At 40.1% G+C, this 19,675-nt stretch overlaps 1 protein-coding gene across 2 annotated transcripts in view; it reads left to right on the forward strand.

Moving 5' to 3' along the window:
- Window positions 1-203: 203 nt before the first annotated feature.
- UBL3 (ubiquitin like 3) overlaps window positions 204-19,675 on the forward strand; it is a 48,697-nt gene continuing 29,225 nt past the window's right edge. Inside the window, exon 1 of one of the 2 annotated variants that reach the window (XM_055542455.1) lies at window positions 204-282. In XM_055542455.1, coding sequence (XP_055398430.1) covers window positions 235-282 — 48 coding nt within the window. In that variant the 5' untranslated portion in view covers window positions 204-234. Of the gene's footprint in view, window positions 283-307; window positions 1,420-19,675 lie in introns of those variants that run through there. The other variant, XM_055542456.1, reaches the window with a different exon arrangement.

A 19,675-nucleotide genomic window follows, 5' to 3' on the forward strand; every position in this document is an offset into this window, starting at 1 on the left:
GGGAATTTCTCTGTGCAGAATCATTTTCCACCCCCCACCCCCAATAATTCGCAGGATCACAGCCCTCCTGGCAGCGGGTGTTTCCCTAAACTCCTGGGCAGTCGCCAGGCTAAAGCAAGCTTTCCTCTCCTAGCAACTGTTGCTAAGAGGGGCGTGGCCTAGGAGTCCGACTAGAACGCGTTTGGTGTCCCGCTCCCCACCCCCACCCCCACCGCATAGACTACATTTCCCGTGATGCTCCAGGGTGGTCTCCGTAGTGACGCACTCGGTGTTCGCGGAAAGGTGGGAGGGGGGTGAGGAAGGCGGAGGCGGTGGTTGCGAGGAAGGCGGGTGGGGAGGGGGGCCGTGCTTTCCGCGGGTCCCCGGCTCGCGCTCCGGCAGCTGCCGCCGCCGCCGCCATGTTGGCTTGAGGGGTGATGACAGGAGGCGGCTGCGGCGTCGGGGACTGAAAAGTGGAGGAGGAGGAGGCAGAGGGAGCTCTGAGAGGAAACGGTTCCCGGGCTGAGGAGAGGAAGGACCCGGCCTCTTCCGGGGTCCGGCCGAAGTCGGCGTCGCGGGGAGCTCGCGAGGCCGGGGAGGGGAGCGGAAGGCGGAGACGGTGGGGGGGAGGCACAGGCGGAGGAGGCAGGAGAGGAGCGCTGGGAAGCCGGAGACGATGCGCCCCGAGCCCCGCGGCTGCCCGGAGGCGCCCGCGGCCTGAGTCCCAACGGGCCGTGGGGGTCTCGCTCCTGGCCGGCCGAGCGCCCCGCGCTCCGCTCCCCCCCGCCACCGCTCCCCGCCCGGGCTCGCCGGCCCGGGCTAGCACTTCGGCTGCCAACGAGTTAAATGCCCTTGAGCGCGGGTTTCCGCGGCCCCGGCCGCGCGAGTTGAGAGCCGTTTCCCCGCTCCGGCCGCCGGGGACGAGTCCATGTGTAGCCACATAAGTTCTCTGTGTGCCGCGGCGCCTGGTCATCCTCCCGCTTCATGAGGACTCGACTCGGGAGCGAGTGTGAATCACGGCGGGGCTGGGAAAGGAGGAAGGCGATTTAACCCCCTCCCACCCCGCTCCATGTCCGTGTGTCACTCGGCTCGGTCCACCTGGCGCAGCCGGTCCTGGGGCTGCTGCTGCCGCTGCTGCTGACTTCGGCGACCCGGGAGTTGCTCCGCTCCGGCTACAGCTCTGCCGGCGATTGTTCCTCTGCGCCCGGCCAGGCCGGCACTTCGGATCGGAAAGAACTTATTATTTTATTTTTAAAAATTATTTTTGGAGAGCACATCTCGAACCAATCAAGATCTTGAAGATTGATTTCTGTTAGCTTGAAGACTAACAGAAGACTCTTTTTAATTTGTTGTTGTCTTAAAAAAATTTTTTTTTTCTTTGCGTAAACATCTGGGTATATGTCAAACGGCAAGATGTCCAGTAATGTCCCGGCGGATATGGTAAGTGAAGGATTAAGAGTTAACGACAGCCTTTGATTTAATTGTGGTTTCCAATCTCGTTTAATCAGAAAGGATGCAGGCGTAGGGTGAAGGTTTGCGGGGTGGGGGTGGGGAAGCCACGGTCCCGGGAGATTGTGGAAGAAGTTGGAGGGTCTGGTGTCGCTCTCGTTGAAAGCGCTGCGTTGAATACGGATCTTACTTGGTTGCGTTTTCTAAATGGTTAAAGACAATGGAGAAGTTGGGAACATGTAGCAAGGTGCCTTGAAGTGGAGAAAAATCTCTTCCGCTTTGCTAGAAGCCTCTGAACACTTGTGTATGAAAGCTTCTGAAAACGGCAGAGCTGAGGCCGGGTGTCCCTGCTAGATACAGAGGTGGGCAGGAAATCGGGAATCTTGCCCTGTGACACTGGTCATGAATGCAGTAGGTGCAAGCCGGTATTTCCAAGAAGTGGGGACGTCTTATCTCGGCCAGGATTTGCTGTGAGCTTTTCGAAACGTTTGGGAGAACAAGCACGGCACAGAAATAGACGTTTTGGAATGTTCACAAATCCAGGCTGACTGTATTTTGGTACTTTTAATGAATATTCCAGGACTTTTAGTACCAAATATTTAGTAGTATGACATCACTGGACTTTTAAAGGCTAATAAAACACATTATTGATTGAACCTTGATCCTGGAATGATAAGAACTGGAAACCAAAGTACTCTTGTTTATTGACGCTTTTCTTTTTGTTCATAAAGTAGGTTAAGCTTATGAGACTGTTGACTAACAGGAACTGTGTAGGCTTACCGCGCTGGGAAGGTGGGTTTGTGTGAGGTGAAATTACTCTTTGCTGTCTGTCCTGGGGACAAACGTAATGCAATTAACAGGAAGGGGAATAATCTCCTTTATGAAAGAATTGAAGTTAACATAGTTATGCTCATATATTCGAAGTTAACATTTGAGCGTTTGTATGTTTCAGTGAAAAAACAAAATTGAACTTTGCTGAGGATTAAATTTTAAAATGTCAGATGTTTCAGTTAGAGTGAACCCCATTTACGGGCTGTAAAATTAAATTAAATGGCTCTAAATGGCATATTTTGACCTTGGTTTAAAGACATTTTACTTGTGTTTGATTTCCCTTTCAGTGCGCTGTTTAAATGCAAAGGAACCACTATGTTCTGTCTCTTGGGTGGCCACAGAGCAACCCAACACTCTCCTTCCTGAATCTTAAAACTCGAGCATTATTGTCCTTTTAGTTTTCCTTTCCCTCCTGGGCTGCACACTGGAGCATAGTCTCCTGCCGGCTTAAGCCTAACCAGACTGGATTTCCTTCACCCTGTTGGTGAAGTTGCCTAGATAGGTCTCTGGATGGAGCAGGAAAACCCACTTTCCCCGATGGATCCTCTATGGGCTCGTACCCTCCAGCAAAGACTTGCTGTCTGGCTAAAACCTCCATCTTATATCATCATGCACAGTGTGCAGTATGATCACCTTATGTACTATATATCTGTCACAGAAGTTGTCGTGCAATAGATCTGTGAGATTAAAACAGTGCAACAACTTTCTTTATTTAGGCCCAGTGAGGAGAAGGAGCTGAATGTGCGTAGCTTCACTCACAAATTGAGGTGATTTGGAGAATACCGTTTCCAAGTCAGAGGAGGTTTGGAAGCTAGTGTTTGGATCAGGGTGCCGGGAAGGGATGGCAAGGTTGTATTAATAGCTCTAGTTATCAAATACAACTATTTCTGTTTTAGACTGTATTTTAAGGCCGTGATGATTCTGTGGTGCTTTGAGATCCCTTGATTAAAGGTGATAGGCAAGGGCAAAGCAGTATTATGTAATAAACATATAATTCCTTGGTGATGCTGTTTCAGAATGTGTCTAGGGTACAGCTCAGATTAGATGATTCTGAATAATTTTTATGTTTCATTTTTTAGCCATACAACTCGCTGGAGGCCTTGAGGGTTTTTTTCCAGCATTAAAACCTTTTAAACCGTCATTTGCTATTACTCACATTGCATTTTTGTTTAAGAAGTGTCTTCCTTTGATATGTACCTAGAATTACAGCTTTTTGAAATATAACATGATAAATACCGGTTAGAAGTCGTGGACTCAATACTTCATGTTTGTTAAAGTTTTCATTATCAATAATTGACAGTCTGCACTTACATTCTGACTTAAAGTGAGGAAAATGTCACTACTCTTGAAAAGCATCGGCCTTCTCAGCCCCACCTCTCCACAATCTGATACTTCCCTTGCAGCATAATTCTAAATTGATTGGGATGCATATTCTTGCAAGTATGAATACATACATTTGCTAGATGCAGTAAGCATTTTAAGTTTCTCATTGGTGACAGTGTGTGCTATTTAGAAACAAATGTTACGCTTTTTCACCTGTTAATGATGCTTGTCACCTGTATAGGAAAATCCTATTTTGGAGAAGAGGTGGGGCAGTGAAATTATAATAAACCCTGTCATGGTTTCAATAGAGATAGTTCACTCTTGAGTTCTAATAATTGCTAAAGCAGTTGATGTTTTTGGTAAAGTCTCCTTATAGAAATTATTGTGACTCACTTTTTTAAATCAATTTTTTTAGCATGACTTATTTTGTTACTGACATTGAAAATTTATTTTTAAACATTCAGTATATTTTTTTGTGTACCATAAGGGGTCTCTTTTCCTTAGAATCCAAATTTAGCAAGTCAGTCTTTTAGGGCAGGGTACGAATGGTACCCCTAGTGAATGGATTTGCTATATTCTTTACAAAAAATAATTTGCAGTATACTTTTTCAATTAACATTCTGTAAAGATGTCCTATAAATGGTATAACTGTATTTACTTAAAATGTTGGCTTTTTCTTTGCTAAAGGTGATTGAGTTTGAATTGAGATTTACTGACATTTCAGTGTAATAACTAATTTGTGAGAAAAATCTGAAAATATCCTGTCCTGAACCCAGTGTCATTATAATACATTGTTTTTAAGTGATTGATTTTCCCCCTCGGCCCAAATCATAGCTCATGATGTGGCTGTATTCATTATTTATACTTGTAGCATGAATTATGTTAATGATTTAGGCTTTCTGAAAGAAAATGTTTAGTCTTTCAGTAATAAAGCCTAAGGCTGGTTAGATAAGCTGGTAATTTCATTTTCTGGATTTGGAAAGTTTTCAAGATGTAAATTAATATATTTATAAAATTTATTATATAAAAATTGGAACTACTGTTTGGAGCTTTGGACTGAAATTATACTTTATGATATCTATAAAATTGAAAACCCTTTGTAAGAGAGACATTGACAATGTAAGAATAATGGCAAAGCAGTTTTGGTTATTTGAAGCATTTCAGGTAATAAAGAATCCTGTACCTTTTTAAGCTATGAATGTGAAATTGTAGCAGATGTAACTATGTTTAGTCTGGGATAAAGTGAGCTAATGATAATTTGATTTTTTTCAGTGCTTAATGATTATTTTTATTGTAATGTCATATCTTTTCCATTTGTGAAAGAAATATTGGAGCCCTCTAGTGGACAGGAAATTATTCAAATGAATTTCTTTTCAAAGTGAAGTTTTATCACTTTTCTAAGTTTAATAACAGATACAGAGTATACCAGGGGGAAAATGTCATGCTCGAAAGAGGTTTAGAGAATAGAAAAGTTTTAACTTTGGAGAAAAAGTTATATTAAGATCCAATGCCTTAAATTTTTCTCTTTACTTACAGCTCTTTTAAATTTTTCTTTCTCTTGCTGGAGCTCTTGTTCCTAATATGAGTTGGAGGTTTTATGAAGGTTAAGGGTGGATAAGTACCATTTATATATTAATATCTGTATGCTAATATATATACACACACACACGCATATGTAGGTGACTTGATGAACAACGTATTAAATAACATGTCTCTTATGGTATATTTCTCTAAATTGTTTTACTTTGAATGTGTCTTAAATTTGGTATCTTGAGTTAGACAGTTTTATTGAGAAAACAAATAACACATTATTTCCCTCCATTTTGAATGACTTTTCCTTTCCAGCTCTGAATCCTACTCCAGCTCATGTCCCTCTCTTGTGAAACTGGTTTTTAGTCCATTCTGGTCCACACTGATCTTTCCTTCCTGTGAACCATTTTCTATTTCACATTCTTCAGTTCAGTTCAGTCACTCAGTCGTGTCCGACTTTTTGTGACCCCATGAATCTCAGCACGCCAGGCCTCTTTGTCCATCACCAACTCCCGGAGTTCACCCAACATGATGTCAAATTTACATGAATATATATGTCTTGTGTTTATTATATCTACCGTAATTTCTAAAACATTTAAAAACTGTTCAATTATTTTCTTGACTCGTAAGGCATTACTCTTTCTGTTATTTATGGGAAACATAAATATTGTCCCGTACTACTACGACTAATAATAATGGTGTTAAGCATGACGTCTGTGATATCTGATACTACTTTGAATATGAAAAATGTATTTTTAGTGTAAGTTTTGAAGTTACTTTAAATTAGTGGATAAAGCACTGATGGCTCTACTAGTTTTCGTAGCATGAAATAGTAAGTACATTTTAGGAGACTGAACTTCAATGTGCTCTTTAAGAATTCCTCTCTTTCTGGAGGGGAAAACTGAAAGTGACTAGAATTCATGGTAACTGGAGACCCTGGGTAATACATTATTCTGAATCAGTAAATTTTTTGAATACATGATGGTTATTTTGGGGAATATCCCAGTCTATTTTGGATTACTGTCCTGTTTGCTTACATGTAATATGAGACACATAATTTAACTTACTTTTGGTGACTTAGCCATCATTTGAATAATATTGATTCAGTTCAGTGAAGTTCATTGACTGTTTCTTTGTAACGTACTATCATTATTCTGTAAACTACAGCTGTCTTAGCTCAGCATCTAATACAGCTTTTGAAGCTTTGTGCCCGTTGACTACTAGTAATTGACAAAGTGAGATGAGGCAAGTCAATTTGAGAATAAAAATATTAGAACTTCTAGCTTATTTTGTGCTCCAAAAAAGAAGGAGAAATTGAACTTTTTTTTTATTAATACATGGATTGGGTCTGAGAAAACCTCCAGGCTTCTCTAGGTCCACATTCTAATGAACATTTTCCTGAGGGACAGGATGAGAATTTTGCAATGTAGAGACAGCAGGACTATCGAGTTTCTCAAGGTTCTTGCAGTTTTTTATGACAGTCTTTTATATAGGTACTTTAAAAATTATTTATTTATTTTTGGCTGTGCTGGGCCCTCCTTGCTGCTCAGGCTTTTCTCCAGTTGCAGTGAGCAGGGGCTGCTCTCTGGTTGTGGTGCACAGGCTGCTTGTTGGCTTCTCTTGTTGCAGAGCGTGGGCTCTAGGGTTCACGGGCTTCAGTAATTGCAGCTTCCGGGCTCTAGAGCACAGGCTCAATAGTTGTGGCGCATGGGCTTAGCCACCCTGTGACTTGTGGGTTCTTCCTGGACCAGGGATGAAACCAGCGTCTGCTGCGTTGGCAAGCAGATTCTTTACCACTGAACCACCAGGGAAGCCCTAGGTACTTTTTAAGAGAATCTTTGATACTTTGAATGGAAATGGGGAGCAGAGGTTCACTGTTAAAGTACCTCAAAGAGTTGTAGAACTCAAAACTGAACAACACATTTTTATTTTACTAAAGATGTATATCTTAGATGCTGATCAAAAAATAGTCATATTCAGTAACAGTGCTCTTAATGTTAAGAGTAATAGTATTTTTAGTGGTTGCGTGATCAAAACAATGTTTAAGATAGTTAATTAAAATTAAAACAATAAATTTTAATTTTTAGTGTGTTTTATGATTTGCAGAAAATGTATGGTTTATAAATGAATATATTATATATATTGGCATTGTATGCTGAAGTATTTTATGGTTGGGATGTTCAGTCAAACTTTAGAAGCTGTATGATGACTTCAGATTTCTAAGTATTTTCAGTTCTGTTTGATACAGTGTTCCCGTCTCCCGCCTTGTTGAGTATTTTTCTGTGGTCAGTATGCCTAACTGTTCCTCTCTAACTTCATAGTTGCTGATTCTAATTTGCTGTGGGTATAGAAATCAGATTTCCAAAGTTTATTAGGACCAAGTGTGTTAAAAATGAGTAAATGACGTCCAAGTGGGATTTTCAGGCATTCTTATGGGAAAGTGCATCGTCTTTTATTTCATTTGGTCATGTCTATTTTGGTTGTTCAGAGTTCTGTTTACTTGAGGGGCTTATTTCCTGGCTGAGTTTTGGAGAGATGTAGATTTTTGCAGGGATGAACTAGATAATTTAAAAAATAAAATTACACGAGGAGCTTTATTTTGAGCTCCGAGGGGAGAGATGCTAATATTTGTTGTGCCCTAGCTGTTTCCCAGGCAGATGCTTGGCATTTGACAGGATAACATTTAGTTTCATCCTTTCAGTGACCCTGGAGAAATAGGTTGGTAAGTAGAAAAAGAAGCGGCTGTTACCCCCCTGGTGAAGAGCACCAGGAATACATCTGTAGTGGAACAAGTCAAATTTACTGACTTGCTGTAGCCACGCAGTCACAGAAGAGGGTATCGCAGAGGTTCTCACCGGGGTTTGCCTCATGATGCTGATGAGGGAGCCGGGGAAGAGGAGACTAGCTCAGTAGAATGCTGCAGACACAGAGTGGAAGTGGGTTAGTAATTGGATCTTCCAGTGGTCTTTGTTTAGGAGGCAGGAAAAAGGAAGCGGGCTGGAGGAGCTGTCAGTCATTGTGGAGCCCTAGTGTGGCCCTGGGAGAGTTCATTACCTGTTGGTCTTCTGCGGGCCTTGTCTGTCTCTGTCACAGAGTGATTATCGGCAGAGCTGTTTTTACTTTATCTCAGCCTAGGTTCAGAGAGGGTAAGGGTCTTCTTTGGAATCACATAGCTAGGGTAGGAATTTGGGTTTCATGGCAATATGATAAACACCCTAAGCCTTTCCCCTGTGTACCTGAGCAGACAGTGCTCACCCCTCAGGCCCTCTGTTCAGCAGAATACCTGGATCCCCTCCCAACACCTTGCTCCAGGTATCTTTGCAAAATGCTGTGTAACCTATGGGTTGGAGTGATTTTAATGCAGGTGGGTTTTTCCCTGGTGACTCAGATGGTAAAGAATCCACCTGCAATGCAGGAGACCCAGGTTCAATCCCTGGGTTGGAAAGATCATCTGGGAGAAGGAAATGGCAACCCACTCCAGTGTTCTTGCCCGGAGAATTCCATGGACAGAGCCTGGTAGGCTAAAGTCTGTGGGATCAAAAAGAGTAGGACACTACTCAGCAGCAAGTAACACACTTTTCTTACTCACTGCTTAAATTCAAGGGAATTTTCTTTAAACTTGTTGGAGCTTTGAGTCCTCTTGTATATATATTATACAATAGAATTTTTTTCCTATAAACTTACCACTTTGAATTCAAAGACTGCTGCTGCTGCTAAGTCGCTTCAATTGTGTCTGACTCTGTGCAACCCATAGACGGCAGCCCACCAGGCTCGCCTGTCCCTGGGATTCTCTAGGCAACAACACTGAAGTGGTTGCATTATATATGTGACAGACACATAGGTTGATTTAGTGCTTTCAGGGTATTTTGTGTTTGTCTTCCTACTAGTATCTGCTTATGTATGATGCAGATTCTTTGTTAATTGATTAAAGTCTAGCAGCATTTTTTTATGGTCTAAATAAAATATATATATGGGCAGTCTTCTATAACTAGGTTTTCAAAAGAAAATATTCTTTCTGTTGAGGAAAATTATCTTAAGTTAGGCATTATATCGTGTTTATGAACATAAATTAACATGGCAATTCATTATGTCTAGACAAAATGCTCTCTCAAGACAGATGTTTGATTTTGTTTACTCTCTTATAAAATTAGTGTTTTTGCCATAGAAATGCTCCTGATTTTTTCATTTAGTCATATACCATTAACAACTATCCATACAAATAAGTATAGAACCATGTTATAATTTTGAACTGATTCTGAATGACGTACAAAAATTGTTTAGCTATTCCATATTCATAAAGCATTTAAAAGCTATTAAAAACAATATTGTAATGCCTGTCTTAGAGTATGCCTCTGTGCCTTGTCTGATTATTTTCTTAGGATAAAATTCTTAAGAATGTAGCGGCTGTGTGTTTAGATATGTGTTAACAACTGTGGTGAGGTAGGGATACACGTTTTACTAATTTTAAAGCATCCTTGATTTTCTGGATAAACCTAACTTTTTCATTTTGAATTATCTTCTTAATATGCTACAATATATTTCATTTACATTGTTTCAGTTTTGTTCATGAAGATTGACTAGTGATTTTTAATTTCTTGTAAAGTCTTTGACACATTTAGCTGTCAAGGTTATTCTGACTTCATAAAATGACCTGAGAAATGTTTTTTATTCTCTGAGTTTGTGAAAATTGATTTTATTGCATCCATTAATGTTGGGAGGAGTTCACTGGTGATGGAATTTGGAGTTTTCGTGGGGGGAAGGTTGAGGATTATTGATTCTGTTTCTTCAATTCATGTGGGACTATACATGTTTTCTATTACTTTTTTGTCAGTTTTGACAAATTTTGCTTTTCAAGGCATTTATCTATTTTATCTAAATTTTTCAATGTGGCTTCAGATTTTTTTTCTTTTTTTATAATATCTCTATTATCTTTTTGATGTTTGTAGTATCTGTAATGAAATGTGCTTTTAAAATCTGATTGTCGGTAATTTGTGCTGCTGCTTGCTCTCTATTGACTTTCACAGAGTCAGATTTCATGTCGTGCAGGTCTTCTAGTAATAACTAGTTTTGTTTGCCTGGAAGTGTATTTATTTACCTTCATCTTTAAAGAGTCTCTTCCTTTAGCACCTTTAGGTTATTTTATAATTTCTGGCTCCCACTGTTTTTATTAAGTCAACTTGTGGTCTTACTATTTTTCCTTTGAAGTTAATGTGTTTTTCTGTTTAGCTTCTGTTGAACTTAATGTGTTTGGGCTATTTTCAAGATTTTATCTTTGTCTTTGGCTTTTAGCAGTTTTACTATCATGCGCTTATGCATAGCTTTTATTGTATTCTTTATGCATGGAATTTGTAGAGCATTTTAAGTCTATGGCTTGCTATTTTTGTCATTTTGTGAATTTTCTAAGCTGGAATTCTTTTTTTTTTATTTTTTATTGAAATATAATTGAATTAAAATGTGTTAATTACTGCTTTATAGCAGAGTGACTCAGTTACATTGATACGTGTGTATACATTCTTTTTCATATTTTCCATTATGCTTTTTCACAGAATATTGAATGTAATTCCCTGTACTATACAGTAGGAACTTGTTGTTTGTCCTTTCTATATATACCTGTTTGCATCTGCTGATCTCTAACTCTCCATCCAAGCCTCTCCCACCCCTTTCCCCTTGACAACTGCTAGTCTACTCTCTGTGCTTGATTCTGTTTCTGTTCCATAGATGGGTTCATTTGTGGCATGTCTTAGATTCCGTATACTAATGGTATCAATACGGTATTTGTTGTTCTCTTTCTGACTTCCTTCACTTAGTGTGAAAATCTCTAGTTGCATCCATGTTGCTGCAATTGGCATTATTTTGTTCTTTTTTATGGCCCAATTGTATTCAATTGTATATATGTACCATATCTTCTTTATCCATTCATCTGTTGATGGACATTTTGGTTGTTTCCATGTCTTGGCTATTGTGAAAAGTGCTGCTCTGAATGTTTAGTTCACTTCAGTTCCGTTGCTCAGTCGTGTCCGACTCTTTGCGACCCCATGGACTGCAGCACACCAGGCCTCCCTGTCCATCACCAGCTCCTGGAGCTTACTAAAACTCATGTCCGTTGAGTCGGTGATGCCATCCAACCTTCTCATCCTCTGTTGTCCCCTTCTCCTCCCGCCTTCAATCTTTCCTTCTCCTCCTGCCTTCAATCTTTCCCAGCATCAGGGTCGTTTCAAATGAGTCAGTTCTTCACATCAGGTGGCCAAAGTATTGGAGTCTCAGCTTCAGCATCAGTCCTTCCAATGAATATTCAGGACTAATTTCCTTTAGTATGGACTGATTGCACCTCCTTGCAACCCAAGGGACTCTCAAGAGTCTTCTCCAACACCACAGTTCAAAAGCATCAATTCTTCAGCACTCAGCTTTCTTTATAATCCAACTCTCACATCCATACATGACTACTGGAAAAACCATAGCTTTGACTAGATGGACTTTTGTTGTCAAAGTAATGTCTCTGCTTTTTAATAAGCTGTCTAGGTTGGTCATAACTTTTCTTCTAAGGAGCAAGCTGCACTCACCATCTGCAGTGATTTTGGAACCCAGGTCTGTCACTGTTTCCAGTGTTTCCCCATCTGTTTGCTATGAAGTGATGGGACCAGATGCCATGATCTTCGTTTTCTGAATGTTGAGCTTTAAGCCAACTTTTTCACTCTCCTCTTTCAGTTCCATCAAGAGGCTTTTGAGTTCCTCTTCACTTTCTGCCATAAGGGTGGTGTCATCTGCATATCTGAGGTTATTGACATTTCTCCTGGCAATCTTGATTCCAGCTTGTGCTTCTTCCAGCCCAGCATTTCTCATGATGTACTCTGCATATAAGTTAAATAAGCAGGGTGACAATAAACAGCCTGGATGAACCCCTTTCCAGATTTGGAACCAGTGTGTAGTTCCATATCCAGTTCTAACTGTTGCTTCTTGACCTGTATACAGATTTCTCAGGAGGCAGGTAAGGTGGTCTGGTATTCCCATCTCTTGAAGAATTTTCCACAGTTTGTTGTGATCCACACAGTCAAAGGCTTTGGCATAGTCAGTAAAGCTGTGAACATAGGGGTACATAGATCTTTTTGAATCAGAGTTTTGTTCAGTTATAGGCCCAGAAGTGGGATTGCTGGATTGTATGGTAATTCTGTTTTGAGAAACTTCAATAATGTTTTCCACAGTGGCTACACCAACTTACACTCCCACCAACTTACACACTCCCACCAACAGTGTAGGAGGGTTCCTTATTCTCCGCACCTTCTCCGTAAGCTGGGGTTCTTCAAGTACTGTTTCTATTCAGTTCTTTCTTTCTGGGACTACAAATGCATGTGTGTTAGGTCATTTCAGTTTTCATTCTTTTTCCCACTCTGTGTATCTATTTGGATATTTTTGCTGAACTGTCTTCAAGTTCCCTTATCTTCTCTATCCAGTATACAGTTATACCCAATTATTAAGTTCTTAATTTCAGTTTTTGTATTTTCAGTTCTAAAACTTATACAGATTCAAATTCTCACAATGTTTTACTTATTTTTCTTGAGTATATAAACATTGTTGCAATGTTTCTGTCTGATAACTGTGATACTAATCCCTATCACCCATGAGCCCATTTCTGTTGTCTAGCTTTTGATCATTTGATCCTTTTTCCCAATATGCCTGGTAATGTTTTAATTACATTGTCATGAAACATTATAGTGGGTCTGAATGATATTATCTTTCTAAACATAAAAAATATTAATATTCTCTGGGAGGTAGTTAGGTAAACATTGATCACTTTGATTCATTAGTGATTAATAAGAAATAAGCCTGAATTCGGGGTAATCAGGAAATTCAAATAGGCTTCTAACACATAGCTCTTTTGAGGTCTTATTTAAAAGTTTGAAGTGTTTACCAAGATGCTTCTTCCTTGGCAGGCCCTGAATTTTAAATATGATGACTGATAAAAGCTCTGCTTAGCTTTTTTAGCCTCTTCCCAACATCTTTTTGAGGAGCTTTTCTGCATTTCAGTCCATGTTGTTTATGATTCAGCACATTCCTGGAGGGCAAACACTGAGCAGGATGTTGGGCTCCTTCTTTGCAGTTCCTTTTTATCTGGAATCCTCAATCCTGGCTCCTCTGGTGTAGCACTGAAGTCCTGTTTCTGCCTTCGCAGCCCTGCGGGACTGCCACAAGCTCCCGGCTCCTGTTCTGCCTGGCCTGGATGCCCTGTACTGGTAACTGGCAGATGCCTCAAGGGGAAAACGGGCTGTACCTTCAGGTAGCTCAGTTTGTTTGTTTGGTATCTTAGGTCACTTTTGTAGTTGCTTTCAGTGGGGAATTTGGTCTGATATCGCTCTTCCTCATGGCTTGACCTAATTGCCCTTTCTGTGTGTGCTTTAGTTCCCCTCCCTCCCTTTTGGCTCTAGGATTACCAAGTTTTTTTTCCCTCTCTCTTTTCTATCCTGATAGTAGCTATGAGTAGCTAAAATTAATTCAGTACTTAACTGTGTTACTTACCATGGCACCATCAGCCAGGCAGTTGCTTAAGTCAGACATCTAGGAGTCATCTCTGATCTCTTCTTTCCCTCATCCCCCAAATTCAATCCATCTCAAACTGCGCCTGGAATTCATCAACTCCTTCTCTTCTCCATGCCACCACCGCATTGCCAAGTACCATTGCTCTCTCCCGGACACGGCATTAGTCTTGGAACTAATTGTTCTGCTTCTGTTTATGTTCCCCTGTGATACACTTTCCAAAAATAGCTTAAGTGATTTTTGTGAGACATAAATTGGATCATCTTTCCTTCTGAAAAAAAAAACAAACAGAAAACTTCAGCAGCTTTCCATTGAAGAATAAATTCCCATAGAATAAAATCACAGATCCTTAAAGTGGCCCTTTGGAGTCCTGCATCATCTGGCTCTTGCCTGTCTCTGTAATCTTATCTCCTTTGACTTCCTGTGCTTCAGTTATCCTGGGTCCTCTCAGATGGGTCACAGGTTCTTTCCCACACCTGGGCTGAGCCGGAAATCCTCCTCAGTGTCCTCTGTGCCCTACAGCTGTGGGCAATGCCGTCTTGCTTCCTGTCCTCAGAGGCACTCTTCCTGCTCACATCTAAAATTGAGTTCCCTCATCCCTCGATTTCTGACTCAGAACCCCACGGGCTCCCTCTGTAGCACTTGTCACACTTGGTAATTCATTGGTTTGTCTTTAGATTTGTTTTAATTGTCGACAATTCTGTTAGGTAGGTGTATCTCTTTCATTGGCCACTGTGGCCAGTAAGTATGATGCCTTTTATATAGTAGGTTTTTCATAAGTATTTGTGGGCTTAAGAAATAATTATATTGTAGGCACTGTGCTAAGCTAATGACTTGAAACAGACTTAATCCTCAAAAAAAAAAAAAAACTCTCAGAACAAGTTTACCAGGTAGGTAGGTGCTTGTGTTAGCTGCATTTTATTGATGAGGAAGATGAGAATTAATGATATTTTGTCACTTTCCTGAAGCCAGCCAGCTAGGTGGGCCCATTTTGTGTTCTTGGATATATTTGCATTTCTAACTTTTCACCATTTTAATATCATCTTCATTATATCTTAAAGCTAATGACTGTGATTATACTTATATTCTGGTATTTCAACTTTAGCTTCTTGCATTTGCTTAACATTTTAAAATAACCAAAATTTCAGAAAGGAAATTAGAAATTTGTAATGGAAGTTGAAGAAGTATTAATAAGATTTAAATACTTGAAGTGGTAGATTTGCAGTGTGGCTTCCAAGTATTATGAGTGATTTTTCAAGCCGTAAAATCTCTCTCATTATTTTGTGACTAAATAGAAAGCCTGTGTTACTATTAAATGCATATATTTGATATATATAAAAACATATATTTGAAGAAAATGGTGTTTGAGCCTTTTGTACTTAAAGGACTATTACATAGATTTTTACCTTTAGCACTCAATATAATCGATATAACTTCCATGTTAGCTGTCAGTTTACTTCCATACCTACTTGTCTATGGATAATAGTCCTGCTCTGTTTATTTCTTTCTGTTATTCAGTTAATCAGCAAGTATTTGTTGAGCATGTGCTTATGCCAGGCACGTTTTTAGGCTCTGGTGTGCAGCAGTGAGTGAAGCTTACATTTAAGTAGTAGGGAGATAGACATTAAACACAATGAAAAGTAAAATACGTAGTGTGTGAGGTAGCGGCATTTTTTTCTCCAGGGAAGAATAAGGGAGAGGGTTTGGAGAGTGCTGAGGAACAGTTGCTGTGTTGCCCAGTTTACAGAGGGTGATCGGGGAGACCATTGGGAAGGGATCTGAGGAAATTGCGGGCCATCTAGTGTCTTGGGGGATCACATGCCAGGCAGAAGGAATATGTCCTTGTTTGATTTCTTTGTTCCTTTTCAGTTTCTCTCATTGTCAGTCTTTCCCTTAAATTTTTGTGTTTCTCATAGTTTTTGTTCCCTGCCCTTCTGTGTCATCTGCGTGATCAGTATCTTCCTCACTAGTTTGTGCAGCAAGCATTTATCGCCTGCCGGTGTGCCAGATAGACCCTGTCAGTAGTCAGAGCCGGTTAGTTTTCTCTGATGTCAGCACACACACACAGTGTCTTTTGAATGAATTTCCTGTTCTTTATCTCCACTGCCTCCAGCCATGTTTTCATCCAGATATCATCCCCCTTTATCTGCTTCTATTTATCTGCCTTTCACCCTTTCCCCAGGTTTGTCTTTTGAAAACACAGATCTCATTACAGAGATCTCGTTGTTTAGCTCTTCTACTTAATTACGGTTGGCCAGTCCACGCCCCGCTCCTTAGGTGGTAGCATTAGGGCTCTTGGCAGCTGGGCTCCCATCTAGCTTCATCTGCTGCAGTTGCCCACTGTGTGTGCCCTGTGTGGGGCTATAATGAACCCTCTGCTGGCCCACAGACCCTCAGTCACCGTTCCTGCTTCTCTCATCCTTGCTTAGCCTGCCCTTTCTGCTTTGGGACACCTCCCCCCACTGAAGACTTGTGCTTCGTGGCAGTGTTGATTCCTTGGTAATGCCTTAACTACTTGGTCAGGCGCTTGGTCATTCTAAGTATAGCACATGGTAGGAGTTCCAAACCAAAGGGACAGTGGAGGCACAGCTGTTTCCCTAGGAAGGACCAAGGGGAAAATGAATGGCAGCACGGCCTTTTCCTTCCGGGTTGCCAGCAAGGTGAAGCACCAGCAAGTGTCCTCAGAGGGACAGAGCCAACACACATCCTGTTCAGGTTTCAGCATCTCGGGTTCCAGTGAGCCCAGAATTGCTAGGTAGTGATGAGTCTCAGCGTTACCTGTTGTACCATCATAACAGCCGGGGGACTAGGTCTGGTCCACAGGAAACTTAAGATGAAAGGATTGCAGTCCCAGCTGATTAGTCTGGAATCCCGAGGGCTGGGCCTCCCAATCAGTCCTCCTCTCATCCACGGTATTACCTCTACTCTAGCACGTGGAAATATTTTTGTTTTGTCCACTAGACAGACTGTGTACTAGCTGAGGGCAGAGAGAAGCCTTACCTTCCTCCTCCCTCTGTGCCCCTGTTCCTATCGTAGCACTGCGCCGGTTGTATAGAGAACACCAGGTGAATGTTGAGCCAGCACTGCAGCTTCGGCCAGTAGAACATTCTGCAGTGATCGTGATATTCTGTATCTGTGCTGTCCAGTCGAGTAGCCACTGGCTGCACGTGGCTGTTGAGCACTTGGAAAGTGGTGTGTGACTAAAGAATGGAATTTTAAATTTTATTTAATGAATTTAAATATGAATAGTTATAGGTGGTATTGGACAGTGCGGTTATATACTTTACATAATTATTTCTCTCACTGGACCAAAGAGCTCTGTAAATTTTTTTTGGCTTGTATTTCAGATGGTCCCAAACTGCTCAGCTTTCGCTTTTACGTTTTGTAATTTTTGTTCTCTCACTGTCGGCACTTCTTGCTGCTGTCATTGTGTACACTGTCATCAACTTTCTTTTAACTTTTTGGATTTTGGTCTACATGACATAGAAAGACATGTAATCAAGCTAATGGAATTCTTTTAGAAAGAGCAAATGGTAGAGGGGCCTGGAAGTCATCTTTGACCTTTTCTAATGTGGAATAAGAAGTAAGAATGTGGAATAGCCCTCAGAAAAGAAGAGAGAAGGCTAAAAATATAAATTAGTGTGGGCATTAAATTGAAGAAAAAATACCTATATGACATTACATGAATTCACGAAGAGATGAGAGAGCAGCCCAAAAGTATAGTGCCTCTAGTTACAGGTAGGATAATTTTTTAAATGAGAAAAGGAATGGAGTTATGGTGAAAAAATGTTTTTTAAAGTTTGACTCTCAGGAAAGCCATCCAAGGAGAAACCCAAGCAAGAATAGCTGTGGGCAACAGCAGAGATTGCAGGGGTGATTCGATAAGGACCAATTAAAGTCCTTATGTAATTTGGTAAAGGTTGCATGGATCTTAACTCATTGTCAGATATTTTACTATAGTCAAAACATTGTTTTCATTATAATTCATAGAGTTTTCTTCCATATTGTGCTAGACATAGAAGAATTCAGCATGTCCACTTTTTTGAAGTCACTGCAGTTTTTCAGTTTCTGTGTCCATATCTACCTTTTCTCAACCTTCTGTGTCAAAATATTTTGCTTTGCTATTATATATAATCTGGACAAGCGTTAATAATACTTGCTTTCTGCTCTGAAGTTGATCCTTTTTAATCCTGCCCAGGTCAGTCTCTCTGTTACCTGTTGGTTCAGTAGCAGCCACTGAGTTTGTGCTCTGATGCAGGGTTTACTAAGAGGTGTTTTGCGTTTAACTCTTTACACCCAGAGAAAGATAGGTTTATGAAGAGACTGAGACATCTAGCCTCTCCGTGGTTCTGCCAGACTCCCAGCTGGCCAAGGAAGCAGGCAGAGCGCTCTCAGACTTCCCAGAGCCCTGCCTGCCTCACTCCTGTGGGATTTAGGACAGACTGCCAATGAAAACAGAAAACTGGGAAACATTCTCCCTAAATATCTTTATTCTGAAGTGGAGATGGGCTCATTCTTAGGTTGTTTATACTGCAGAGTGCAGATGTAAGCTTATTATTATATTTTTATTTTCGCAAGTCATATCTGAAATCTCAAGTAGAACCGCTAGCTGTATACTGAAGTCTTCCTGGAATAGCTCAAGTGGCCATCGCAGTCTACTGTGAATTCCCTGCACACATATACACACACCACATCGTCTTTATTCATTCCTCTGGTGATAGACTTGCAGGTCATTTCCGTGTCTTGGCTATTGTGAATAGTGCTGCTGGGAACACTAGGTGTATTTTTTGCTTTTTAAAATGCAGTCATCATCTTTGGGGAGTCTGTGGAGTCTAATATGGAGCACCAATGACTAGAAACACTTTGCTAATTTTAATTCAGTAATTCCCCTAAAGTGAAAGCAAAACAAAAATTCACTTAAATCAGAATATTTTATTTCAGTAGAATCAAAGAAGGAAGCATTTGAGTTTATTGAATAATATTTGAGATTTGTAGGAATGCTTAATGTCTTTCTGCTCTTAAAAAAGCTCTCAACTGTTGTTGTTTTAAGCTTTTCCCTTCTCCAACTAGTACTTTGCTTTATCCTGTTTCTAGGTTTGGAAATATATACATAAAGATAATAACATATATATATGTATATATGTTTATGATTTTTTTAAAGAACCTTATACTTTAAATTTTATTTACTCTCCAGTCATCTGTCAAAAATAAATAAAAATGAGTCTCTAACTGTACTTTACAAATTTTCAAGTACAAATAACTGTACATTACAAAATATATACTTTTTTTTGTTTGCTCTTCAGAATTCACATTTGTGTAAGATTATTGACTTACTGAGTTCGGGCTCTGCTAGTTTATAAGCTATTTTGTTTGCCACATGTATTCCACCAAGGTAATGTATTCCAGTGATGATATTAATTATATCAAAATTAAGAACATCAACACTATTTCTCAGCAGTCCTAAATGAGATTAGATTTCTAGATCTTCTAATTTAAGTAATTTAATAAGACTGTAGAGGACCAGTTGCAGTCACCTGGCAACTATTTATAAGACATTCTGAATTTCATTTAAATTCCTTGAGAGCCGCTCTCTCAAGAGCAGCTCTCTTTTGGGGATTTATGTACAGTAAATTCATAACATGTATTTCTTTACAAAATCAGTACACAATACTAATATAAACTGAAAGTAAGTTTGAAGAAAGTCATAGTTTTTATTATGGCCTTGTAGTAGAGAAATACAGAGCAACTAAAAGTTTTTTACCGGCATACTAAACTTTGCTATCTGTGGAATACATGTTCAATGAATAAAAGATACACAATAGAAAATGGTAGAAAATCCATCCAAAGAAATAAGCATGATCTTTTTGGAAAGGATTGAATCTCCCAGTTCAAAGTAAAATTTAATATCTGCAAAACAATAATAACACCATCTCTTACTTTGTTTTAAGAGTTTTAAAGTTAGACCTTGAAGAAGGAATTGGCAACCCACTCCAGTATTCTCTCCTGGGAAATCCCATGGAGAGAGGGACCTGGC

Source organism: Bubalus kerabau, chromosome 12, assembly GCF_029407905.1.
Source record: "Bubalus kerabau isolate K-KA32 ecotype Philippines breed swamp buffalo chromosome 12, PCC_UOA_SB_1v2, whole genome shotgun sequence".
Taxonomy (NCBI): Eukaryota; Metazoa; Chordata; class Mammalia; order Artiodactyla; family Bovidae; genus Bubalus; species Bubalus kerabau.